At 41.8% G+C, this 23,797-nt stretch overlaps 1 protein-coding gene across 1 annotated transcript in view; it reads left to right on the top strand.

Annotated features, from left to right (window-relative positions):
- CENPP (centromere protein P) overlaps positions 1–23,797 on the top strand; it is a 338,488-nt gene that overhangs the window by 12,317 nt on the left and 302,374 nt on the right. The window contains exon 3 of the mRNA XM_075549870.1: positions 14,537–14,625. Coding sequence (XP_075405985.1) covers positions 14,537–14,625 — 89 coding nt within the window. The remainder of the gene's footprint in view (positions 1–14,536; positions 14,626–23,797) is intronic.

Consider the following 23,797-nt stretch of genomic DNA (forward strand, 5'->3'; position numbering starts at 1 on the left):
TGTAGTAGTGTGCATGTTGTGGTCTAATCCAATTTGTAAGGTAAAATTGTAGTCATGATAGTGGAATTAAGGAAGCACCAAAGAACTAGAGGAAAGTTGTATGTTTCCTTGGTGCTATACTGCACCCTGACTGGCTCATCTCTTCCCTGTGACCCTTCTGAGAGGATTTTCAATTGTCTACAGGTGGACATTGGGTCTCCACTCTATGCCCTTCCCCATTCACCTTGGGTATGGTTTTATTCTGGGTCTTAGATGTCTGATACCTGATCCCATCGACACCTCATGATCACACAGACTGGTGCGCTTCTTCCATATGGGCTTTGTTGCTTCTCAGGTAGATGGCCATTTGTTTAACTTCAAGCCTTTAAGACCCTAGATGCTATATCTTTTGATAGCCAGGCGCCGTCAGCCTTCTGTATCACACTGCTTATATACCCATTTTGTCTTCAGCAATTGTGTCGGGAAGGTGAACATCACAGCATGCTGGATTGTTAGAACAAAGTGTTCTTGTGTTAAGGGAGTACTTAAGTTGAGGGCCAATGTCCTTCTGTAACCTAAATTCTTAACATACACATATGAGTACATAGTTCTATTCCCCTTTCATTATATATATATTTACATGTGGTTATGCCTGTATTTAGACTTTTATAAATGTTCTTTGCCTCCTGGTTTTTTCCTTTATTTCCTTTTACTTTCCTTCCACCACATGTTTGGCTTTCATTTGGGTTTAGTAATTCCTCGCTGCTACATTGTCCTTGATTAAACCCCACTGGGCATCCTATGCCCTTCTCTCCATTGATTTCAGTTCACTCTTTGTCCCCTTGTCCCTGGGTTGGTCCCCCTCCCCTTTCTTTCCCCCACTTCCCATACTCCCGTATCCCCCTGGAACCATTGGTCCTCTTCTTTTAATCTCCGAATTATTTATCCCACCTATCTTATCTAGATAGACATGCAGATACATTAATAAGTGCAAAAATCTGCCAAAGTCAAGTAAAACAATAAAGGAAGTCAAAACCAACAAAACAATAGCAACAGCAAAAAACAAACAAAATAACAATAACAAAAAGAAAGCCACTGACAAAATGGAAAAGCTTATAAATAGTTTCAGGTCTGTTTGTTGGCCTTTACTAGTGTTTTCCAGTCGAGTCTGATGGGGTGCCACACTCTGTCTTCCAAGTCTACTTTTGGTATTCCCTGGGGTTTCATCAGTCTGCTCCCCCTGCTGATCTGCTGCACACCCTCAGTGCCTTGCCCCAATGTGGTGGGGCCAGATCATGCACTGTTCCCACACTTTGTCTCCAGTGCTGTCCCCTGCAGCATCATGGTTCAGTGCGGGACACCGTGTCCCATGGTGGGACTAGCCCTACAGCCCTCCCTGTGCATTGTCTGCTCGGAGCAGGAATTTCGTTATTGGGGTTTGGTGGGCCAAGATGCCCTCTCCTCCCTCTCCATCCCTTTGTGTTTCTCCCATGTGCTCTAATCCGAGGTGTCCCTCTCCTCAAGCTGTAGCCTTAGAGCTCTCCTCTGAAGTGCATTCTCCTGATGGGGAAAAAGGGTATCCACATAGTTGGGATTGGAGCTGGCCCCACAGACCTCTCTATTGGTTCCTTGGTGCCTGCCAGTAGGTTGTATTCATATGTTGGTGCATCGGGTTGAAGCCTGGTTTGTCTCTCCCTCTCAAGTGGAGATATAAACAGTATCCTCCCCTTGGGTGGGTTAGTGCCCTGCTCCTCCGCCCCTTACCCATGGCTCTTTTTTTTCCTCCCTCTTTCTTTCCCCCTCTTATTTAGATAACTGCCATATGTATCCCTGAACTGGGTTTGGCCTCTATCATAGTTGCTGAACCTCACTCCACAGATGTATATATATATAGTAGATTTAAAAAAAATCATTTTATTGGGAGCTCGTATAGTTCTTATCACAATCATACATCCATCCACTGTGTCAAGCACATTTGTACATTTGTTGCCATCATCATTCTCAAATTATTTGCTTTCTACTTTACCCCTTAATATGAGCTCATTTCCCCCCTCCCTCCCCACTGGCCCCTCCCACATGAACCCTTGATATATATATATATATATATATATTTTAACAATTTATTGGGGCTCATACAATTCTTATCACAGTTCATACATATACATACATCTGTACAGTCTTTGCCCTAATCATTTTTTTTCTCCTCTTTTCTTTTTTTACATTTTATTAGGGACTCATACAACTCTTATGACAATCCATACATATACATACATCAATTGTATAAAGCACATCCATACATTCCCTGCCCCAATCATTCTCAAGGCATCTGCTCTCCACTTAAGCCCCTTGCATCAGGTCCTCTTTTTTTTTTTTTCCCTCCTTCCCCTTTCCCCCCTCCCTCATGTGCCCTTGGTAATTTATACATCGTTATTTTGTCATATCTTGCTCTATCCAGAGTCTCCCTTCCCCCGTTTCTGCTGTCCCTCTCCCAGGGAAGAGGGCACATGTGGATCCTTGTAATCAGTTCCCCCTTTCCAACCCACTCACCCTCCACTCTCCCAGCATCGTCCCTCACACCCTTGGTCCTGAGGTATCATCCACCCTGGATTCCCTGTACCTCCAGCCCTCATATGTACCAGTGTACAGCCTCTGTCCTATCCAGCCCTGCAAGGTAGAATTCGGATCATGGTAGTTGGGGGGAGGAAGCATCCAGGATCTGGGGGAAAGCTGTGTTCTTCATCGTTTCTACTTCGCACCCTAATTAACCCATCTCCTCTCCTAAACCCCTCTATGAGGGGATCTCCATTGGCCGACACTTGGGCCTTGGGTCTCCACTCTGCACTTCCCCCTTCATTTAATATGGTATATATATATACATATATACATATACGTATATACATATACACACATATACACATACATACACACACTTATATCTTTTTTTTTTTTGCATGATGTCTTATACCTGGTCCCTTGGCACCTTGTGATCGCACTGGCCGGTGTGCTTCTTCCATGTGGGCTTTTTTGCTTCTGAGCTAGATGGCCGCTTGTTCACCTTCAAGCCTTTAAGACCCCAGACACTATCTCTTTTGATAGCCGGGCACCATCAGCTTTCTTCACCACATTTGCTTATGCACCCATTTGTCTTCAGCGATCCTATCATGGAGGTGTGCAGTCAGTGATATGATTTTTTGTTCTTTGATGCCTGGTAACTGATCCCTTCTGGACCACTTGATCACACAGGCTGGTGTTTTCTTCCATGTGGACTTTGTTGCTTCTGAGCTAGATGGCCGCTTGTTTATCTTCAAGCCTTTAAGACCCCAGTCACTATCTCTTTTGATATCCGGGCACCATCAGCTTTCTTCACCACATTTACTTGTTCACCCACTTTGGCTCCAGCCGTTGTGTCGGGAGAGTGAGCATCATAGAGTACCAATTTAATAAAAGAAGGTATTCATGCATTGAGGGAGTGTTTGAGTAGAGGCCCAAGGTCCTTCCGCCACCTTAATACTTGACCTATAAATATAGACACATAATCTATTTCCCCATCCTCCCATATATATTTGCATGTACATGTCTTTGTCTAGACCTCCATGAATGCCCTTTGACTCCTAGCTCTTTCCTCCATCTCCCTTGACTTTCCTCCTGCCCTACTACCATGCTTCGTCGCCACCTGGGCTAGAGTATACCTCTTCTCTAAGCAACCTTACCCTTGATCATTTCCCACCAGGCCTGCCACTCCTCCTTCTCTACCATTTGGGGTCCCATGTTTTTCCCTTGTCCCTGGGTTTGTTAACACCACTTCCTTACCCCACCTACCCCCCCACCCCAAGTCCCCCCGGAACTGTCGGTCCTGTTGTTTTTCCTCCAGATAGTTCATCCAGCCTGCCCTATTCAGACAGACCTGTGGAGACACTAACATGCACGAAAACAAGACAGAGGAAAACAAAGCAACAGTATACAACCAGACAACAAAACAACAAAAACAAACCACTGACAAAGAACAGAACAAAACAGTTCACAAGAGAAAAGCTTGTAGTTAGTTCAGGGATCGTTTGCTGGCCCTTAGGAGCGTTTTCCAGACCAGTCTGTTGGGGCACCACACCCTGGCCCCAAAGTCCACTTTCAGCATTCCCTGGGGACCTTGCCACTCCATTCCCTTGCTGTTCTGCTGCACTCCCCCAGTGTTTTGCTTCGGTGTGGTGGGATCAGGTCAGGTGCAATTCCCACACTGTGTCTCCGGTGCTGTCCCCTGTATCGCCCTTAGTCACTGATTGGCATCATTTCTCATAGTGGGGCCAGCCATGTTGTTCTCTCTGTGGACTGGCTGCTCTACTCAGGAACATCATCATCACGGCCTGGTGGGCCAGGTTGTGCTCCACTCTCTCCTCCTGCCCCTTCATCTGCTCCCGTGTGCTCTGATCAGATATGTTCATCTCCCGGAGCTGCAGAGTCAATGTCGTCCTTTGGAACAAATTCTTTTCGGGGGAGGGGCAGGAATCCACTTAATTTTTGGTGCTGGGGCCAGCCTCCCAGACCTCTCCACTGGTTCCCTACTCCACGCCGGGATATTGCATTCACACCTTGCGACACTGGGTTGAATTCTGGTCCCACTTTCCTTGTGGAGATGTAAACAATACCCTCCCCTTGGGTGGATTAATGCCCCATGACCCCACTACCCTTTTCTTCCTTGTATTCATCCTTTTGTTTTCCTTTCCCCACCTACTCCACCATTGTCTACCATGTACATCCCTGGTTTTGGTCTGGTCTCTTTCATACTACACAGTCTTCACCCCTAAAATGTTTGTATACAGTAGCTTTTTTCCCTATGCCACTTTTGCTTTTTAAAAAATTTTTACCTCAGCGGGCTCATGTTGTACTTGTCCTTTTGTGCCTGACTTACCTCGCTTAGCATGATTTCCTCCAGTTCTTCCCATGCCGCTATGTGCCTCATACGTTCATCACTGCTTTTTAGTGATGCGTAGTACTCCATTGTATGTATATTCCACAGTTTTTATTCCAATCGTCAGTTGATGGAAATTTGGGTTGCTTGCAACTCCTTGCAATTGTGAACTGTGCCGCAATGAACATTGGAGCACAGATGTCTGGTCTTGGTTTGTTTCTTGCCTCTTCTGGGTATATGCCCAGTAGGGGGATTGCTGGGTCATATGGTAACTCTATTTCCATCTGTTTTAGGTATCGCCAAATTGATTTCCATAGTGGCTGTACGTACTTACAGTCCCACCAGCAGTGGATGAGAGTTCCTGTCTCCCCACAGCCCCTCCAACACTTGTTGCTTTCTGATTTTTTGAATTGGGCTACCTTTGAGGGTGTCAGGTGGTACCTCATTGTTGTTTTAATTTGCATTTCTCTTATGGCTAAAGATCGGGAACATTTTCTCATATGTTTGTTGGCCATTCGGATTTCTGCGCCTGTGAAACTTCTGTTCAAGTCCTTTGCCCACCTTTCAAGTGGGCTATTGGTTTTTTCCTTGATATATATTTTTAATAGTTTTATTAGGGACTCATACAACTCTTATCACAATCCATCCATACATCAATTGTGTAAAGCACATTTGTACATTCATTGCGCTCATCATTCTTAAAACATTTGCTCTCCACCTAAGCCCCTGGCATCAGGTCCTCATTTTTTCCCCCTCCCTCCCCGTTCCCCCTTCCCTCATGAGCCCTTGATAATTTATAAATTATTATTTTGTCATATCTTGCCCTGTCCGACGTCTCCCTCCACCCACTTTCCTGTTGTCCTTCCCCCAGGGAGGAGGTCACATATAGATCCTTGTAATCGGTTCCCTCTTTCCAGCCCACTCTCCCTCTACCCTCCCAGTATCGCCACTCACACCACTGGTCCTGAAGAGAACATCCACCCTGGATCCCCTGTGTTTCCAGTTCCTAGCTGTACCAGTGTACATCCTCTGGTCTAGCCAGACTTGCAAGGTAGAATTCAGATTATGATAGTGGGGGTAGCGGTGGGGGAAGCATTTAGGAACTAGAGGAAATCTGTATTCTTCATCGGTGCTACATCGCACCTTGACAGGCTCATCTCCTCCCCTAGATCCCTCTGCAAGAGGATCTCCAGTGGCCATCAGATGGGCTTTGGGTCTCCACTCTTAACTCCACCCCTCATTCAGTATGGTAAGATTTTTTTTGTTCTGATGATGCCTTATACCTGATCCCTTTGACACCTCGTGATCTCACAGACTGGTGTGATTCTTCCATGTGGGCTTTGTTGCTTCTGAGCTACTGGCCACTTGTTTACCTTCTAGTCTTTAAGATCCCAGACATTATACCTTTTGATAGCCGGGCACCATCAGCTTTCTTCGCCACATTTGTTTATGCACCCATTTGTCTTCAGCGATCGTATCATGGAGGTGTGCACCCAATGATAAGATTTTTTTGTTCTTTAATGCCTGATAACCGATCCCTTCATAACCACGTGATCACACAGGATGGTGTGTTCTTCCATGTGGGCTTTGTTGCTTCTGAGCTAGATGGCTGCTGCTTGTTTACCCTGAAGCTTTTAAGACCCCAGATCCTATATCTTTTGATAGCTGGGCACCATCAGCTTTCTTCACCACATTTGCTTATTCACCCTTTGTGTTCCCAGTGGATGTGTCGGGAAGGTGAGCATCATAGAATGCCAATTTAATAGAAGAAATTATTATTGCATTGAGGGAGTACTTGAGTGGGGGCCCAATGTCCATCTGCTACCTTAATGCTAAACCTATAAATATAGGCCCATAGATCTATTTTCCCATCCTCATATATAAATATATTTGTATATGTACATGTCTTTATCTAGACCTCTACAAATGCCCTTTGCCTCCCAGCTCTTTCCTCGATTTCCCTTGACTTTCCTCCTGTCCCACAATCATGCTCAGTCCCCACTTTTCTGTTGTCCATCCCCCAGGGAGGAGGTTATATGTAAATCCTTTTCATCAGTTCCCCCTTTCTACCTCACCTTTAACGCCTATTCCCTGTTTTTTTTTTTTAAGCTTACCTCAGTGGACCCATGTCCTTTTGTGTTTGACTTACTTCACTTAGCATGATTTCCTCCAGTTCTTCCCTTGCGGCGATATGCTTCATGCGTTCATTGCTGCATTTTAAGGATGCGTAGTACTCCATTGTATGTACGGATGTACCACAGTCTTTTGATCCATTTGTCTGTTGACGGATATTTGAGTGGGTTCCAACTCCTTTCAATTGTGCACTGTGTCGCGATGTACATTGGAGCACAGATATCTGGCAGTGGTTTGTTTCTTGCCTCTTCTGGGTAGATGCCCAGTAGGGAGATTGTTGGGTTGTATGGTAGCTCAATCTTCATTTGTTTTAGATAGGTTCAAATCAATTTCCATAATGTCTGTACATACCTACAGGGCCACCAGCAGTGGGCTAGCATTCCTATCTCCCACAGCCCCTCCAACAGTCGTTATTTTCAGATTTTTTGAATTGGGCTCTCTTTGAATTGGGTGTTAGGTGGCATCTCATAGTTGTTTCCATTTGCATTTCTCTTATAGCTAATGATTGGAAACATTTTCTCATATGTTTATTGGCCACTTGGATTTCTGCCCTTGTGAAACTTCTGTTCAGGTCTTCTGCTTACCTCCTTAGTGGGCAGTTAGGTTTTTTTTTCTTCTCATTGTAAGCCAACAAAGTATTGTAGATGTTATACTAAGGCCTTTTTCTGATGTGTCATTGCTAAAGATGTTTTCCCAGTCTGGGCTCTTTTATCAATGTACACAGGTGTTTTATATTCAGTGTGTCCCATTTGTCAACTTGTGACTCCTGTGTTTGTATCCTTCCCTATTTCTGATAGCCTATCTATTCCCTGTGTCAATGTTCTCAGGTTTATCCCAGTTGCCTCATTGATGGCCCTAATAGTTTGGGGTTTTACCTCAAGGTCTGTGATCCACCTTGAGTTTATTCTTGTGCATGGAGTGAGGTAAGAGTCTTGCTTCATTTTTCTGGAGGTAGATATCCATTTTTTCCATTTGATATTTTTTGGGCCCTAATCAAAAATCCGTTATCTGTATGCTGATGTTTTTATTTCTGGGTTTTCAGCTCTCTGCCATTGGTCTGAATATCTGTTGTTATAATAGTACCACACTGTTTTGACCACTGTGGCTATGGAATACGTGCTACAGTCAGGTAGAGCATGCCCTCCCACTTTGTCCTTCTGCAGCAATTCTTTGCTAATTCTGGGCATCTTCCCTCCATATTAAGTTGGTAATCAGTTTTTCCAATTCTTTGAAGAAGGAGGATGATATTCACATCAAGATAGCATTAAACTTATATAGTGCCTTGGGCAGAATTGACATCTTTACTATATTGAGTCTTCCAATCCATGAGTATGGGATATTCTTCCATTTGTTGAGGTCACTCTTGGTTTACTGTAATAGTGTTCTATAGTTTTCCCCATATAGATCTTTTGTTTCTTTAGTCAGGTATATTCCTAGATATTCCAATTTGTATTTGGCTATTGTGAAGGGTACCACCTTTTTGATCTCTTCTTCTGTGGCCTTATCCGATGTGTATAACAGTCTGATGGACTTCAGTTTGTTGATCTTGTATCCTGCCACTCTGTCATTTTCCTCTATCACTTCCGACACTCCACTTGTGGAGTATAGGGTATTTTCGATGTATAAAATCAAATAGTCTGTGAATAATGATAATTTCACCTCTTCCTTCCCCAGACGAATACATTTGATGTCTTTTCTTTGTCTTATGTTGTTAGCTAGGACCTCCAGTACAATGTGAGATAGGAATATGGACACAAGGCATCTTTGTCTGGTCCCCTTTTTCAGTGGAATTATTTTAATCTTTTCTCCATTGATTACCACGTTGGCTGTTGGTTTTTCATATATAGCTTATATAATACTGAGGAATTTTCCTTCTATTCTTATGTTTGTAAGTGTCTTAAACAGGAATGGGTGTTGGATATCATTGAATGCTTTTTCTGCATCCATCGGTAAATGTGTTTCTTATAATTTTTCCTGTCAATGTGGAAAATAATACTAATGGTCTTTCATATGTTGAACCATCCCTGCATCCCAGGTATGAATCCCACTTGGTCATGGTGAATTATTTGTTTTCTATGCTTTTGTATTGTATCAGCCAGTATTGTGTTAAGGATTTTTGCATTGATGTTCATTAGGAATATTGGGCTGTAATTCTCAATTCTTGTGAAATCCTTGCCTGCTTTAGGTATCAGTTATGCTAGCTTCATAGAAAGCGTTTGAGAGTTTTCTGTCTTTTTCTATGTTCTGGAAGAGTTTGTGTAGGTTGGTGTTCGTTCTTCTCTGAATGCTTGATAGAATTCTCCTGTGAAGCTTTGTGGCCCGGGGAATTTTTTGGTTGGTAATCCCTTGGTCACCTTGTCTATTTCTTCTATTGCTATGGGTCTTTTGAGGTTCTTGACATCCATCTGGGATAGTCTAGGGAGGGATTTTGTTTTTCCAAGTATTTGGCCATGTCTTCCAAGTTGTTGAATTCATTGGAGTACAGTCCTTCGTAGCATTGTGTAATTGTCCTTTTGATTTTATTAGGGCCTGTTGTAATGTCCTCTCTTTCATCCTTCATCCTTGCTATTGACAATTGTTCCTATCTTTTTTTGGTTAGGTTTGCCAGTGGTCTGTTGATTTTTATTTATCCTTTCTAAGAACCAACTTTTAGCAGCATTAATTTTTTCTATAGTTTTTTTATTTTTCCTCTCCTGCATCTCAGCTAATTTTTATTTATTTATTTCCTTTTGATTTTAGTAGGATTGTTCTGTTGACTTGCTCTAATTGGTGTAAGTTTGTGCCAGCATATCAACCACAAGTCTCTGTATGGGACAGGGTTCTCTAGAGACAAACCAGATTGCTAGTAATTATATATAAATATACTTATAAAGAAAATATATAATTCAAGAAATAAACCGTTAAATAATATACAGATAGATAATACAATAAATTAACAGGTCAATTATAAAGCAGTGAGACACTAGCAGTCCTTCAAGTTTTGAGAGCTGTCAGGTGCCAGTCCCCTTCTGTAGAGAGAGCTGGGCTATAAATACCCAGGCAGCAAACAGCAAGGCAGGTCCCCAACTGTCATCAACTGTCAGTCCCCAGCTCCAGAGACGAACATTCCAGTTGTGTGGGCTTAAAGGGACCTCAATTTACAGCGACACAGTCCACAGGCTAGGCATCCCACAGGTAGTGTACCCCTTTAAACTGAGGCACAGAACAACCAAGGTGAGGCTCACCGAGCCATTTATCCCTCTGCCCTTCAGTTCATCCTGCTTGTGTTTATCGGCCAGGCTGGCACAATAAACTATAGCAGTCTCTCTTCTTTTTCATGTGTGCACGTATCAGCCTTTGATAAATGCCTTTGCTTTAAAGCAAGAAGTAATGAGATATCAAGAAAGCATTTTTTCCCAGTCCAACTCAAATACATAAGTCCCTCTTCAGACTCACACAGCCACATGCAACGATGCACATTGCAGCAAGATCACTGATGGGTGCAGAGTCATGTGGTTCCAAGGTCAGTGGAACATGGCAGGGCATTGGCAGTTCTCAGGGTGGCCAGCAAGTAGGAAAGTGAATGGATACAGACAGGGGAAGATCACATCAGATAGCATCAGGTTGTGATCTGATTGACTCCACCCCTAGTCAACATTATATAGTTATCATAAAATCATATAACTACCACACCATGAAAATCCATTTCTTTTGGTTTTGAAAACCTTTATCTTGATTTTTTATAAGAATGATCACATACAATATTTGACTTTTTGTGATTGACTAACTTTATTCAACATAAAATCCTCCAAATTCATATATGTCATGAAATTGTTTATAGCTTCATCATTGTCTTTACCAAAGTTTATTAATCCATTCTTTCACTGATGGGAATGTAGATTGTTTCTTTCTTGCTACTGTGAATAGTGCTGCAATGAACGTGGGTAGGCATTTATCTGTTTGTGCTATGGCTCTTATTTCTTTAAGGTATATACCAAGTAAACTGATTGTAAATTATATGCCAATAAAACTTAATATTATTTGTGGCAAATATAACATCAGGAGATCATTAATACTGTATCTATTTAAATTTCATTATGATATGCTGGCTGGAGCCCTGGTGGCATAGGGAGTGTGCTCACCTGGGTTTTTTAGAGAAGCAAAACAAGTGATGCTTAAATCTTTATATAGAAAGAAATTTATAACAAGAAATGGCTTACACAGTTGTAGAAGTAGGCTAAGTCCAGTCAAGTTCAAATCTGTATAGACTTCTCCTGACTCATGTTTCTCGTGTCTGAAGAACCAAGGAGCAGAAAGATAAGCAGGAAAACGATGGGCTGGTAGATACAGAGTAGAATGAATCCAAGGTTGGCAGTCTGCTGATGGCTCCTGCGGTCAACAAGCACCATGGCAGGAAAAGGATAAACCAAATGCGGAGTAAATGAGCTACCTTTCCCAAAATGTCCATTTATATTAAGAATAGGCCATTTTTCCCTATGAAACTCTTTAATTGTAACAGAACTGTGACCTGATAAAGTAGCACTTCACTCTGTTCTTCCTACAATTGCTTAGTTGCTAACTGAAGTTATTGTAATCAAATCATGGAATTGATTACATTATGTTAGATTATATCAAGGGAGAATTCTAGACCAGCCAAGTTGACATAAAATCTGTCACAGTGAAAGAACCCTGGTTATATAGTGAATTATGTGTTGGGCAACCACAAGGTGAACAGTTCAAAACCACTACCTCCTCTGAGGGAGAAAGATGGAGCTTCCAACTCCTGTAAAGATTTACAGTCTTGGAAACCTGAAGAAATTTTACTCTACCCTGTAGGGTCACTGGGAGTCAGAATTGGTATGGTAACAGTGAGTTGAGTTTTATGGTAGAGGATTACAAAGCACCAGCTGTTCCACGAGAGCACGTGAAGAATTCTAGCCTTGGCCATTCAGATGGGCATTTCTACTCTGTCGTAAAGAGTTTCTATGAGTGAATTGATTAATTCATTGACAATGTGTTTGGACGGTTGAGTCAGGATGGACTTGATGGCAGTGATATGCTGGCAGTTACATTTTTAGTTTTTTGATGAACTGCCACTTGTTTTCCCATAATTCTCACCAGCAATGTGTTAGGGTTCAGTTTCTCCATATGCTTGCTGACATTTGCTGCTTCTACTTTCTTATTTTAAACACTTTGTATCTTATTCACCTTAAACCAAGCCCATTATAGATCAACTATTTGTAGTGGATGGATTTACAAAACAGTTATGGTTTACACAAAAAATTTGATGTTCTTAAAAGATTTATATAGTCCATATTCAAATTTTTCTAATTGCCTCTTTTATAGCTATTTTTTTTTAATAGACAGTCCTATCCAGGCACTCAAAATCTGAAGAAGAGTTGCCTTCTCTATTAGGATCAATCTTAATGACATAAATGGAATAAAGCCTTCATGAGTAAAGCTTTGGGGACCTTTGTTTGCTGATGGGACATAATTCAAAATGAGAACAAACAGCTGTACACATCAATTGATAACTAGCATTTGGAATGTACTTGCTAGTGTGAATGAGGAAACTTGGAAGTCATAGAAAATGAAATAGAGCACATAAAATTAGAGTTAGAGATTATTGAGCTGAAATGGAGTGATATTGGCCATTTTGAATCAGAGAAGTGTATGATTCACTGTGCCAGAAATGACATAGTGTCTTATTACCTATGCAAAGACATTTGACTATGTGGATCATAACAAATATGGGTAGGCTTGAGAAGAATGACTTCTCATGTAGAATTTATACATTGTTCAACAGGCAGTTGTACAAACTGAAGTTTTCCTGGTTTCAACTCAGGAAAGGTGTGTGTCTAAGTTGTATCCTCTCACCATATTTATTCAATCTATATATTGAGCAAATATTCAGGGAAGAAAGATTTCTCCCGTTGTCTCCCCCAAATATATGACAAACCTAGCTGCTTGCTACACATGGCAAACTATACACTTGGAGGTCAACGAAAGTAGGTCAAGGGTTATTCTCCCTATGGGTTTCAGTCATCTAAAGCAATCTGACTTTATAGTCTGTCCCATCCTAAGTAGAGCCCACACCCTTATGAAAAGGATAGTAGTAGATTGTTTTCCTAAAGGAGAGCCCAGGGAGGTCAAGCCCACTCAAGGGTGACCAAGGTTAGGCTGCCATCATGAATCTAGGGTTCCCCCATCTTGCCACACGTTTCCTATTATGTGTACCCACTAGCTTATCCCCTTCCTGTCACACGTATGCCTATTGTACAGCCCCTTCCTGTGGTGTGTGTCGTTACCTGTAATCACAACCTCTAAGTATATAAGGGGTCTTGGCCACAAATAAAGAGACTCCTCCTGCCCTCTCAGCCCGAGCTGTGAGCGGACCTGGTTGATGAGATCATGACCATCCAGGAGGTGAGCATGCTACCATGAAGTGTGTCAGACTCCTTCATTTTACTCTCTCTCCTAATAGACTCTATGATTTTATTATAGTCTTTATATATCATAATCATACAGTTATGCTTATCAAACCCACAATTAGTTTTTGGGGGCTGGTCTCCCCAACAGAAAAGCAAGGCTGTTACTTTGAGGACTAAGGTGCGCCTGATTCAAGTCATGGTATATCCAGTTGCCTCACATGCATGTGAAAGTCAGACATCGAACAGGGAAGACAAAGATGAATGAATGCACTTGAACAGCAGAATACTGAAGTACCATGGACTTCCAAAGAACAAAGAAAGCTGCCTTGGAAGAGGTAACAGTCAGAATGCTTCTTTGAAGCCAGGTTGGCTTGAATTCATCTCATGTACTTTGGACATATTGTCAGCAGAGAGTGATACCTGGAAAGGACATCATGATTGGTAAAGTGGAGGGGCAGTGAAAAAGAGGGGATTCCCTCAAAAGATGGGTTGATAGTGCCTGCAATGAGGGCTCAAGATTGTGAGGATGGTTCATAATCAGGTAGGGTTTTTTTCTGTCATCCATCGGGTCACTATGGATTGGAAATAATGACACCTAATGATGTCCAGTTTTGAGCCTTGCATTTAGTTGTCATGTATTTTCAGTCATGTTTAATCTGGTCAGCCCTTCTCTGTAAAAACAAATGTTAACTTCTTTGAAGGTTAGTGCTTCATAGAATGCACTTCACTTCCCCACCCCCCCTGGCATTTTCAGCAGGAAAATCATATAAATGTGACTTTATGAAGCTCCATTTTATCAGATGTTAGTTTGTCCCACTCTGAGTGATTAATAAAATAGAAAAATACCTTTTCCCTAAGCAGATCTTTAAGGAATATTCATATTTTGATCTCAATATATTAGAGGTACTTGGTGCTACCAACTCAAAATGTGTTTTTTCTTATTCTGCTGCATAATGCGGCTTACTCCTGTGCATTGCTGGTTTAGTTTTAATTTTCATACATTATCATGCATATACCCAATTGAATTTGAAATAGTCACACAAAATTACATAGGAAGTATTTGAAGGAAATTACTATTTGTAATGATAGGTTTTCCTTATTTGATTTACAGATATAACGAAAATTCGGCAAAGATACAGATTATCAGGAAATTGTCGCATGGTTACATTTCAACTGGAATTTCAGATTCTGGAAACTCAGGTAAATGAAAAGGATATATGGTGATAACAGTGATGTTTGTTTCTGCTATGAACTTATGAGCTCCTCTTCAGCCATTCCACTGGACTGTCCTCAATCAGCTCGTCAAATAACTGAAGTGGATGTGGAGCAATTGTCATAACTGTGGACATGGTGCTTGCTTACATGCAGGGCAAGGTCTAGATGTGGATATGAGGCTCAAGGCAGTATTTTCCATCCTTGTGGTAAATACCTGTGTCCTCAGCACAGAGCCTGTCTGAAGTTGTTTTTTCTGTATTGGTATAAGTTGATGTTAGTATCTATTTTCCATATGTATCAAACAGCTACTGCCTGAGAATCCTAGAACACTTAATCCAGGTATCTGAACTTAGAATTTGTACTTCTCCTTTTCACAGTTCAGACTCCCACCACTGGGTCTGGCTAGCTGGGGACGACAGAGGGATCTGTAGGTCCCTCATTTAATGACAGTTGCCAGCTTGTACCCTACATCAGAATGGCACTGTGATTCCCAAGTGATCAATAAAATCCACAGTGTGGCATTGCCAAAGTCTTGAACAGGATATGTATGACACATAGTTGAGCCTTTTCATATGTGTTTGGCACGTGAGTTAGTTAGTTTATTGTGCCAACCTGGCCGATAAATACATGTGGGATTAATTGAAGGGCAGAGGGATAAATGGCTCGGTGAGCCTCACCTTTCTAGTTCTCGGGTCTCTTGTTTTCTGATGGTCAGATCAGGGTGCAGCTGCCTTAGCCAGTTCCTGCTTCTACTGGCAAAGCTCAGTTTTTGCAAGACATCCCTGAGGAGAAGCCACATGGACCTATCCCGATGCAGCCTTGGGTGCTGGAGCAGCCTCTTGGAGACCCCTGCCAGCGCTGAGATGCTTACACGTTCACTGACTCGGTTTTCCTCCTGCATTCGGCATCTTTGTGTCTGTTTTGTGAGATGGAGGAGGATTTTGTGGATTGGTGTCACATATGGGCTAATGTTGGACATGTGGGTTTGGGCAGCACTGGGTTGGGATGTTTTCTTTGATGTGCACTTAACCTTTATATAAAACTCTCTTATACATGAGTTTCTGTGGATTTGTTTTTCTGAAGTACCCAGAATAGCACAGCATGTTTGCAATGAATCTCCCTGGGTGAATTACACCATTATCAAAGATCGTTGTTACATCTCTTTTGTGGGAGAAATGCCTCTGCCCTTGGCTTCATGCAAGAAGGAATTCACTCAGAAACCTGGGTTGTGATCAAAGTGAGTTTTATAAAGGAGAGAAGTTTCAGGTTACACAGGCACCTCAGGGAACTTCACACCTGCACACACACAGAGTCCTGAGGCTAGAAGGGATCACTGCAAGGCCTCTGAGAAGCAGCTTGAGAAGCAGAAAGGGCCACAAGGCTCTGGATTCAGGCTTTTCAGGTCCTCTGCTGGGAAGCATGGTTGACAATCCTGGTTGACCCCATCAGCTGAATGAAATTCACTGGCCTAGATGGGGCCTATCCAGATGTACCGCCCACCTAGATCTACCACCCTTCCTGGCCTGGAGCTCAAATATCTGAGCATGCATAGTGGACATCCTCTTTCCTGTTCTAACTACCTAACAGTTGGTACTAGCCTAGGGAACCGTGCAGGGACACCATGATAATTATGTTGTTCTGGATGATGTCAAAGTTCATCTGAAGGAAACTGAAACAGAGCATGGAGTCAAATAGGTTGGTGCCATTTGGAGAGGCCACCGTGTGCTGTGGGAAACTGAGCATCGGGAAGAGAGTGTATGCAGACAAATTCTCTACGCTCATGTTTTAAGGAGTCTGGAAGGCAGAGACTCTTGTGGAGGGAAGCCTTAGTGCTTGTTGGAGATGTATCCCAGTCACATTGTCCTCACTAAAGCTGTGTCCTATGATATTCCCTGGCCATGGTAATAATGCCATTTTTATGGTGGTGCTTACAAGAACATGCTTGCTACTGCATGCATGAAGGCTAACGGTTAGCTGCCATTAAAAGCATTCAGACAACCCCACCCGCTTCAGATAAGGATCATAGACTGTTCCCTGCAGAAGAGCTCTGGGACAGATAGGTCAGAGAGGACCAAGGGTAAACCGCCATCTTAATTCTAGAGCTCACCATCTTGTTACATTTGTACCTTCCTGATACGTGTGTGTCCCTAGCACATCCCCTTCCTGTAACTCTGTTACGTATGTGTATGATGTGGGCTGCATGCCTGAGATTATATAAGCCTGTGAGGGAATGCATTCCCCCTCTCTCCTGATCTTGCCATTGGAAGAGATGAGCCCTTGCAAGTCTTGCCCATTGTTTCTTTAATTTACCCCATAATTACACTACGTCCCCTAGGACCCATTCGGTTGTGGAGGCCGATCCCCCACACTGTGCCATAGTTTGTCCTGGATATTTGTTGGGTCACTTATGTGGAAGGCAGCAGAGTCTAGCCTTTTGAATTTTCTTTCTTTGTAATTAATGTGTTCTTGATACACTGAGTGCTCAAATACCTGCAATTTGGGGCATGTTGGCAGAGACCTAAGCTTAGGGTTCCATTTCATTGCCAAGAACATTTGCATTTTCAGTGTACATATCGCCCAGGAAATTACTCGGCAACGAAGGAGCTGTGGTGATTTGCAGGGCTTTTTCCCTGTAGTTGTACATCTGCAGTTGCTCCATAGATTATTTGGAGAGAACCGAGGCTATGAGAAATTTTTTCTTTATATTTGGAAAATTTGGTCTACAAATTTATCTGAAAGTAGAAAAACCACTCTTTAAAGTTGAGATAAAGTCTGTTCAGTAGAGTTGTAGATTCCAGTGGACCTCTGGTCTGGGAGATAAACAGATTTTAATATTTTACCATTAGTTTATTTAAGTTATATACGTCAATTGCCTTGGCACCCCATCTGAACTGGTTGGGGATTACACTCAAGTGGGTCAAACGGATTGCCTAAAGGCATAACTGGGTTGGTTGGGGGTGGGATCCCTGACTGTAGGAATAGCAATGGGGATGTTTGGGGTACTTGCCTTTTGGACATGAACTCTGGAGACTAAAAGGGTGTCTGAGTTGCTAGGCAAGCAAGACCTGGGGTATGCAGCTCTGGAAGAAAGGGGGACTTGATTGGTGGCTTATTACATACCCTCTCTACTTAACTGAGAGATATTCATCTGCTCTATGTCAGGATCCCTGTTAGTCTTGTGACCATCTTTATGTGTTTTTGATGTTTATACAAGCTAGGCAGGATAGGCAATCTTATGCAGACAGCGACTTATGTGACAGTTTCTGGGAGACATGGGAGGAGAGGTGGGAAAATGGGAGAGGAGGGGAAGTGAGCAAGGAGTCAACATTGATGGGTACAAGGGAATAGTAAGTGTTCTCAAATTGGTAGTGAGGAGAGTGTAGCTTTTCTGCTTGTGTTTTGATCAATTGAGTTGTTTCTGAGAGAAATTACTGAGAGGTGAATGATGGGTAAGCATGATAGAGGGGCAGGAAGGAAAGGAAAGGAGAAACAAATATATGTATATCTATCAACAGATGTATACTTGTTTATGTACGTGTCTATGCGATTGCAACAAGGAGGCATGTGGACTTTGTATCTCTACTTAAATTTTACGTCAGTACAAGAAAGGTTTGTTCTAATAACAAAGCATTGTATGATATTCACTTTCCTGACATGATCACTGAAGCCATAAACAAATGTGGTAAAGAAAGCTGATGGTGCCTGGCTATTAAAAGATAAAGGGTGTGGTTAAACAAGTAGCCATCTAGCTGAGAAGCAACAAAGCCCACATGGAAGAAGCACACCAGCCTGTGTGGTCATGAGGTGTCAATGTGATCAGGTAACAGGCATCAGAAGACCCAAAACAAAGTGTGGTAGTTAAATTATCTGTTGTCAGTTTGAGACTTATGAGTGAATGGGTGGAATTTACCTGTCAATCAGGTCACAGCTTGATTATCTCATTTGGAGGTGCTAAGGAGATAAATAGCTTGTAGTCCCTGTGAGAAATTCTTGTTGACAAGCCAAATGGAGACAGGCTGATGGCAGCCAGAGCCCGGAGCTGGAGAAGCCATGTGGAGACCTCTGCCAGTGCTGAGATGCTTACACCACTGGATCCACAAGACCCACATATTCCTCTGAAGATTACATTCTCAAGTCTTTGTATTATATTGCATTATATTACATTATGTTCTGTTGGCCATCACAGTGTAAGTGAGACTGGAAAATTAAGCCTTCATCATACATGGTCAGGTACCCAGTGAAGAACTGGGACAAAGCAGGAGTACAAATATTGAGAATGGCAGTTCTGACACACATGCATGGAAAAAATCTGAGAGAACTGCTGACAAACTTTTAGAGACATAACACAGGAAGTGTTGAATCTCTCAATAGATATGAGTTGTCATTGTTAACATTTTAAAGTATTAAGTATTTTGGAAATGCTCAGTTTTAGTTAAAATTTAGTATAGAAACAGTGTGTTGCTTTGGCTCTATTAAAAACACTTATATTTTTCTAGACCATTCTAATCCTGTGATTATTCTGTGAACCAGACAGGTAAACATGATGTTGAATCAAAATAACTCTTGAATCATGAAGGTTTTAAGAATTAGGCATGTGTGAAATTCCAAGACTTTCTTGCTGCCTTTATTTTGATGTAGTTACCTAGAGTTTTGATGTAAAGTAGATATACATATGAATTCTTATTTATAGCACCTGTTGTCTGTAAGATGGTTTACCATTTTCCATAATGAGGGAAATTATGTAATTATGGCTTATAGAAAATAGTAATAGTGAAAATACCACAATTATGTGTTCTAAAATGTTTTTGAACAAAATTTTCACTAGAGGGAGACATTTAGCTGTCAGAAATTTTAAAGCAAATCTGATAAGATTTTAAATATAATGAAATGTATAGAACATTATAATAAACCATTAATCGAATGTCATGTTAAAAGCTGTCTTGTAGATGATGTAGGTCACCCTGTTACACTCAGAGTCTGGATGACTGCATAGGCTTGCACGGCCTTTGCTGCTTTCCACCAGACCAAATTAAACCACATTTCCTGCTTTGGAGGTGAAGGGAGCTTGTAGTGCCCTACAGGACAAAGTAGAACTGGCCCTGTGGGATTCTGACGCAGTAACTCTTTTTTTTTTTAACATTTTTATTGGCACTTAATCCACATATCATGGAATTCACTAGTTCATTTGAAGACTTGTGCAGTCATTACCACAATCAATTTGAGAGCTTTTCTGCCCCTTCTCCCTGGTTAAACCTCCTTTAGAATGAGGTGTGTAATCACAGTCAGTTCTAGGAGCCCCCCCCCCCCTTTTGGACAGTAGCTCTTCATGGGAGCAGAACGCCTTGCCTTTCGCCTGCAGAGTGGCTGATGATTTTTAACTGCTGATCTTTCAGTTATTAACCAAACATGTAACCACTGTTTTCCACATTTGTTAGTGTGCACACTAGTTGAGGAGCTGCAAGAATATCAGAATAAACATTTATCATCATTCAGTAGTTCAGGCAGCATAAAAAATTGATTGGGTACGAATTTCTGTGGAAAGTGACAGATTTCATTCACATAAATTCTCTCCCTGAAATCCATTGTAATGGAAAAAACGATTTTAAAAATGGGAAGAATTTAAAATGATAATGCTAATCCATATTAAAAGAGATTCATAAGTTGTCACTGAACACAATTAAATTGGAAACAAAGTAAAGGAAAAGACAAAGTTGTTATAGATGCTTCCTGAGCAGTACATAGCGTTTGTAGTTAGGAAGATCCTTTTCCTCAAAGTCTCTTAAGAGGCAGAGAAGAATAAGAACAGGTGCTTAAATTGAGTGGCCGGGTAGAATGAAGAAAATTCTACTTGAAACTATTTAGGAACCATGATGTTGTTTTCTCCCTCATCCCCTCCGGTAGTATTTCCTCTTCTGCCTTTCCTGTCTGCTTCCTTTCTTTCCCCCCTCCTTTTTCCTTCCTTCTCTCCCTTCATTTCATCTTTTTTAGGGTACCAACTCTATTATTGAGATCTATCAACAGACCCTATTGATAACATTGAGTGTGTGCTTCCATATCATTGCTCTAAGTGATTATTGCAATTGCAACATAATCACACAATATTTTAGTTGCACAATGCATATAAACGTTTTATTGACATTATACTATAGTCCTGTGGTCTTTAGAAGGTGCCCTGGTGACTGGGCTATGTGTTGGGCTGCTAACTGCAAGGTCAGCAGTTTGATACCAGCAGCTACTCCTTTGGGAGAAAGATGAGGCTTTCTACTCCCATATTCACAATTTTTGAAATTCCCAGGGGGCAGTTCTACTCTGCTCTGTGGGGTTGCTATGAATAGGAGTTCTACTCTTTGGCAGTGAGTTTATTTGGATTTTTGAAAAGCCTATTAAATAATTCTGGTGGCACTGCTAGCTGCAAGTTCAGCCATTGAAAGTCACTCTGCAGAAGAAAGTTAATGATGCTGTTTGCCCTCACAAAGCCTTGAAAACCCTACATAGGGTTGCTATGAGCTAGTTTACTCAATGGCAGTGGAGTTTTGGGGTCATTTATTAAGTGTATAATAACATTATGAAACATCTGAAATATTGTATGAATTCCCAAAAGTTAACATAGAAACACGAAGTGAGCACATGCTGTGTGAAACTGGCACTGACAGATTTACTTGATGCACAAGTGCCACAAACCTTCAATTTGTAAGAGATACAGTATCTCCCAAGTTCAATAAAACAAGGTATGATTATAATTCACATAATATAGGATTTATTAATTGAAAGAAGATAAAAAAAACTATCGAAGTTTAAGATCCCATATACTCTTTAGCCCCTTAAACCTTTTAACCCAGCCCTACGCAACAACTATTCTCTGTGTCTATAAGTTTGATTATCCTGGATATTTCTTATAAGTGGAATTACGCCATTTTTATCAAAATATTCAGTCTTGTATTGCTGGCTTCTTAGTCTCAAGGTTCATCCATTTTATAGAATTTATTACTATTGGACCTGATGCCAGGGGCTTAAGTGGAGAGCAAATATTTTGCGAATGATGAGGGCAATGAATGTACAGATGTGCTTTACACAATTGATGTATGTATGGATTGTGATAAGAATTGTATGAACCCCTAATAAAATGATTTTAAAAAGAATTTATTACTGCTTTTTTCCTTTCTCTTTTTTCCCTTTCTTTCTGTAGCCAATAACTATTCTATTGGTTTATCAATTTATCATCTGGGATTCATCAATTCATCATATATATATATATGAATATATATATATAATATACATGTATCCCTGATATATAATTAGTTCTAGAGTATGGGGATGCCCTTCAAGTGTGATCAGACAATGGGGCTACTGCCAAAAGTTGAAGGGACAGAGCTGCCATGTTAGGTAGAATAGAACTTCCCGTTGAAAGCTGGTCCACTTAATTTAAGCTCCAGGGCTTCCAGGTGTCGATGGTGTTAGGTTTCCACTCAAGTGGACAAGCATAATAGGGGTACTCAAAATCAGAAGAGTGGGGTTAATGTCCTTGTGGGCTTTAAATTTGAAGGCAGAGTTGAGAGGTCTTAGAATTCAGAGTATAGTTGTTACCCAGAGTCTGGAAGATAAAATCATTATTATTTTAATAAATCATTTTATTGGAGGCTTGTACAACTTATCACAATCCATACATACATCCATTGTGTCAACTACATTTGTCCCCTTAGCACAGCAATATCCTGCCCCAGTGTAAGCTTCCTAGCTTCTATAACTAGGATGGCCTTGGCAGCCTCAGCTCGCATGCAGCTCGGCCATCCTGCAGTTACAGAGTCTAGTGTCATTGAAAGATCGGCCACAGGTTGCTTCCATGGCCTCTGGCCTCATGTATGAACACTTGGAAAGGCTTTTCTATGGCCAGAAGGACAAGAGCGGGTGCCCATCTGAGCTTCTTTTTTAAGGCTTTAAAAGCTTGCTGTTCTACTTCAGTCCATTTAAGTTCTTATGATTTTCCCCCGGTACTTGCATATAGGGGGTTGGCTATTTCCGCAAATCCCAAAATCCACAATCAGCAGTATCCCACAGCTCCTAGGAACTCTCGCCACTTGCCTTTTAGTCTTGGGTACTGGGATTTTGAGGAGTGCCTCAATGTGGCTGTGAGACAAGGTTCTTTTTCCCTCCTCCAGTTGGTAGCCTAGGTATACAGCTTTATTGACACACAGTTGAACCTTTCTTGTAGATTCCCTGTACCCCAACTTACTGAGGACTATTAACAGGTCCTTGGCAGCCCTTTTGCATTCCTCCACGGTTTCAGAGGCTAGGAGGAGATCATCTGCATACTGGAGCAAGGGGGTTTTGGGGTGTTCCTTCTTGTATTCCTGTACGTCTTTACTAGGTTGACTTACAGGGGACAAGGTATGGAGAAGAAAGCATCCTTTAAGTCCAAAACAGTATAGCAAACTCGGTTTGGCGGAATAGTACTCAGGAGGGTACAAGGGTTTGGTACCGTGGGGTGAACAGTCTTTACCCTCGCATTTACCTCTTTGAGATCCTGCACCGGTCCGAAGTCCTCAGTTCCCGACTTCTGCACGGGCAGCAGGGGAGCATTTCATGCGGGCTTGCAGGGCCCCAAAATGCCCGTCCTTTTTAGTCTGCATATGTGAACAGCAATATCCACCTTTACTTTCCGTGGAAGAGGGTATTGTTTGACTCTCACTGGTGTAGCTGAGCGCAGAAGTTGTACTATGACAGGCGCCTGATGCTTGGCAAGGCCTGGCAGGTTGTTCTCTGCCCAAACAAAAGGATTATCTTTTAGCCATTTATGAAGAAGTTCCTTTGATGAGGTCTCTTCTGCTCCTTGATAAAACACATATTCCTCTGACAACGGAACAGTGAGCACAACCAGGGCATGTTCGGGTTCAAGGGTTAAAGTAGTCTCAGCAGGCGGGAAAGTAATTGTCCCCAGTTTCGGTAATAAGTCCTGACCAATTACGGGATAGGGATACTCAGGCATTACCAGGAAGGAGTGTGTAACTGTTCCTTGTGCTAAATCTGTTATTCTAGCCGTTGTCAGTGGGTATGCTTGGGTCTCCCCTGTGACCCCTGTAATTAAAGTCTTTTCTTTTGACAATGTGCCTGTAGTTTTTTTTCAAAACCAAGAAGGTAGTCCCCTGTGTCCACCAAGAAA

Source organism: Tenrec ecaudatus, chromosome 5 (genome assembly GCF_050624435.1).
Source record: "Tenrec ecaudatus isolate mTenEca1 chromosome 5, mTenEca1.hap1, whole genome shotgun sequence".
Taxonomy (NCBI): domain Eukaryota; kingdom Metazoa; phylum Chordata; class Mammalia; order Afrosoricida; family Tenrecidae; genus Tenrec; species Tenrec ecaudatus.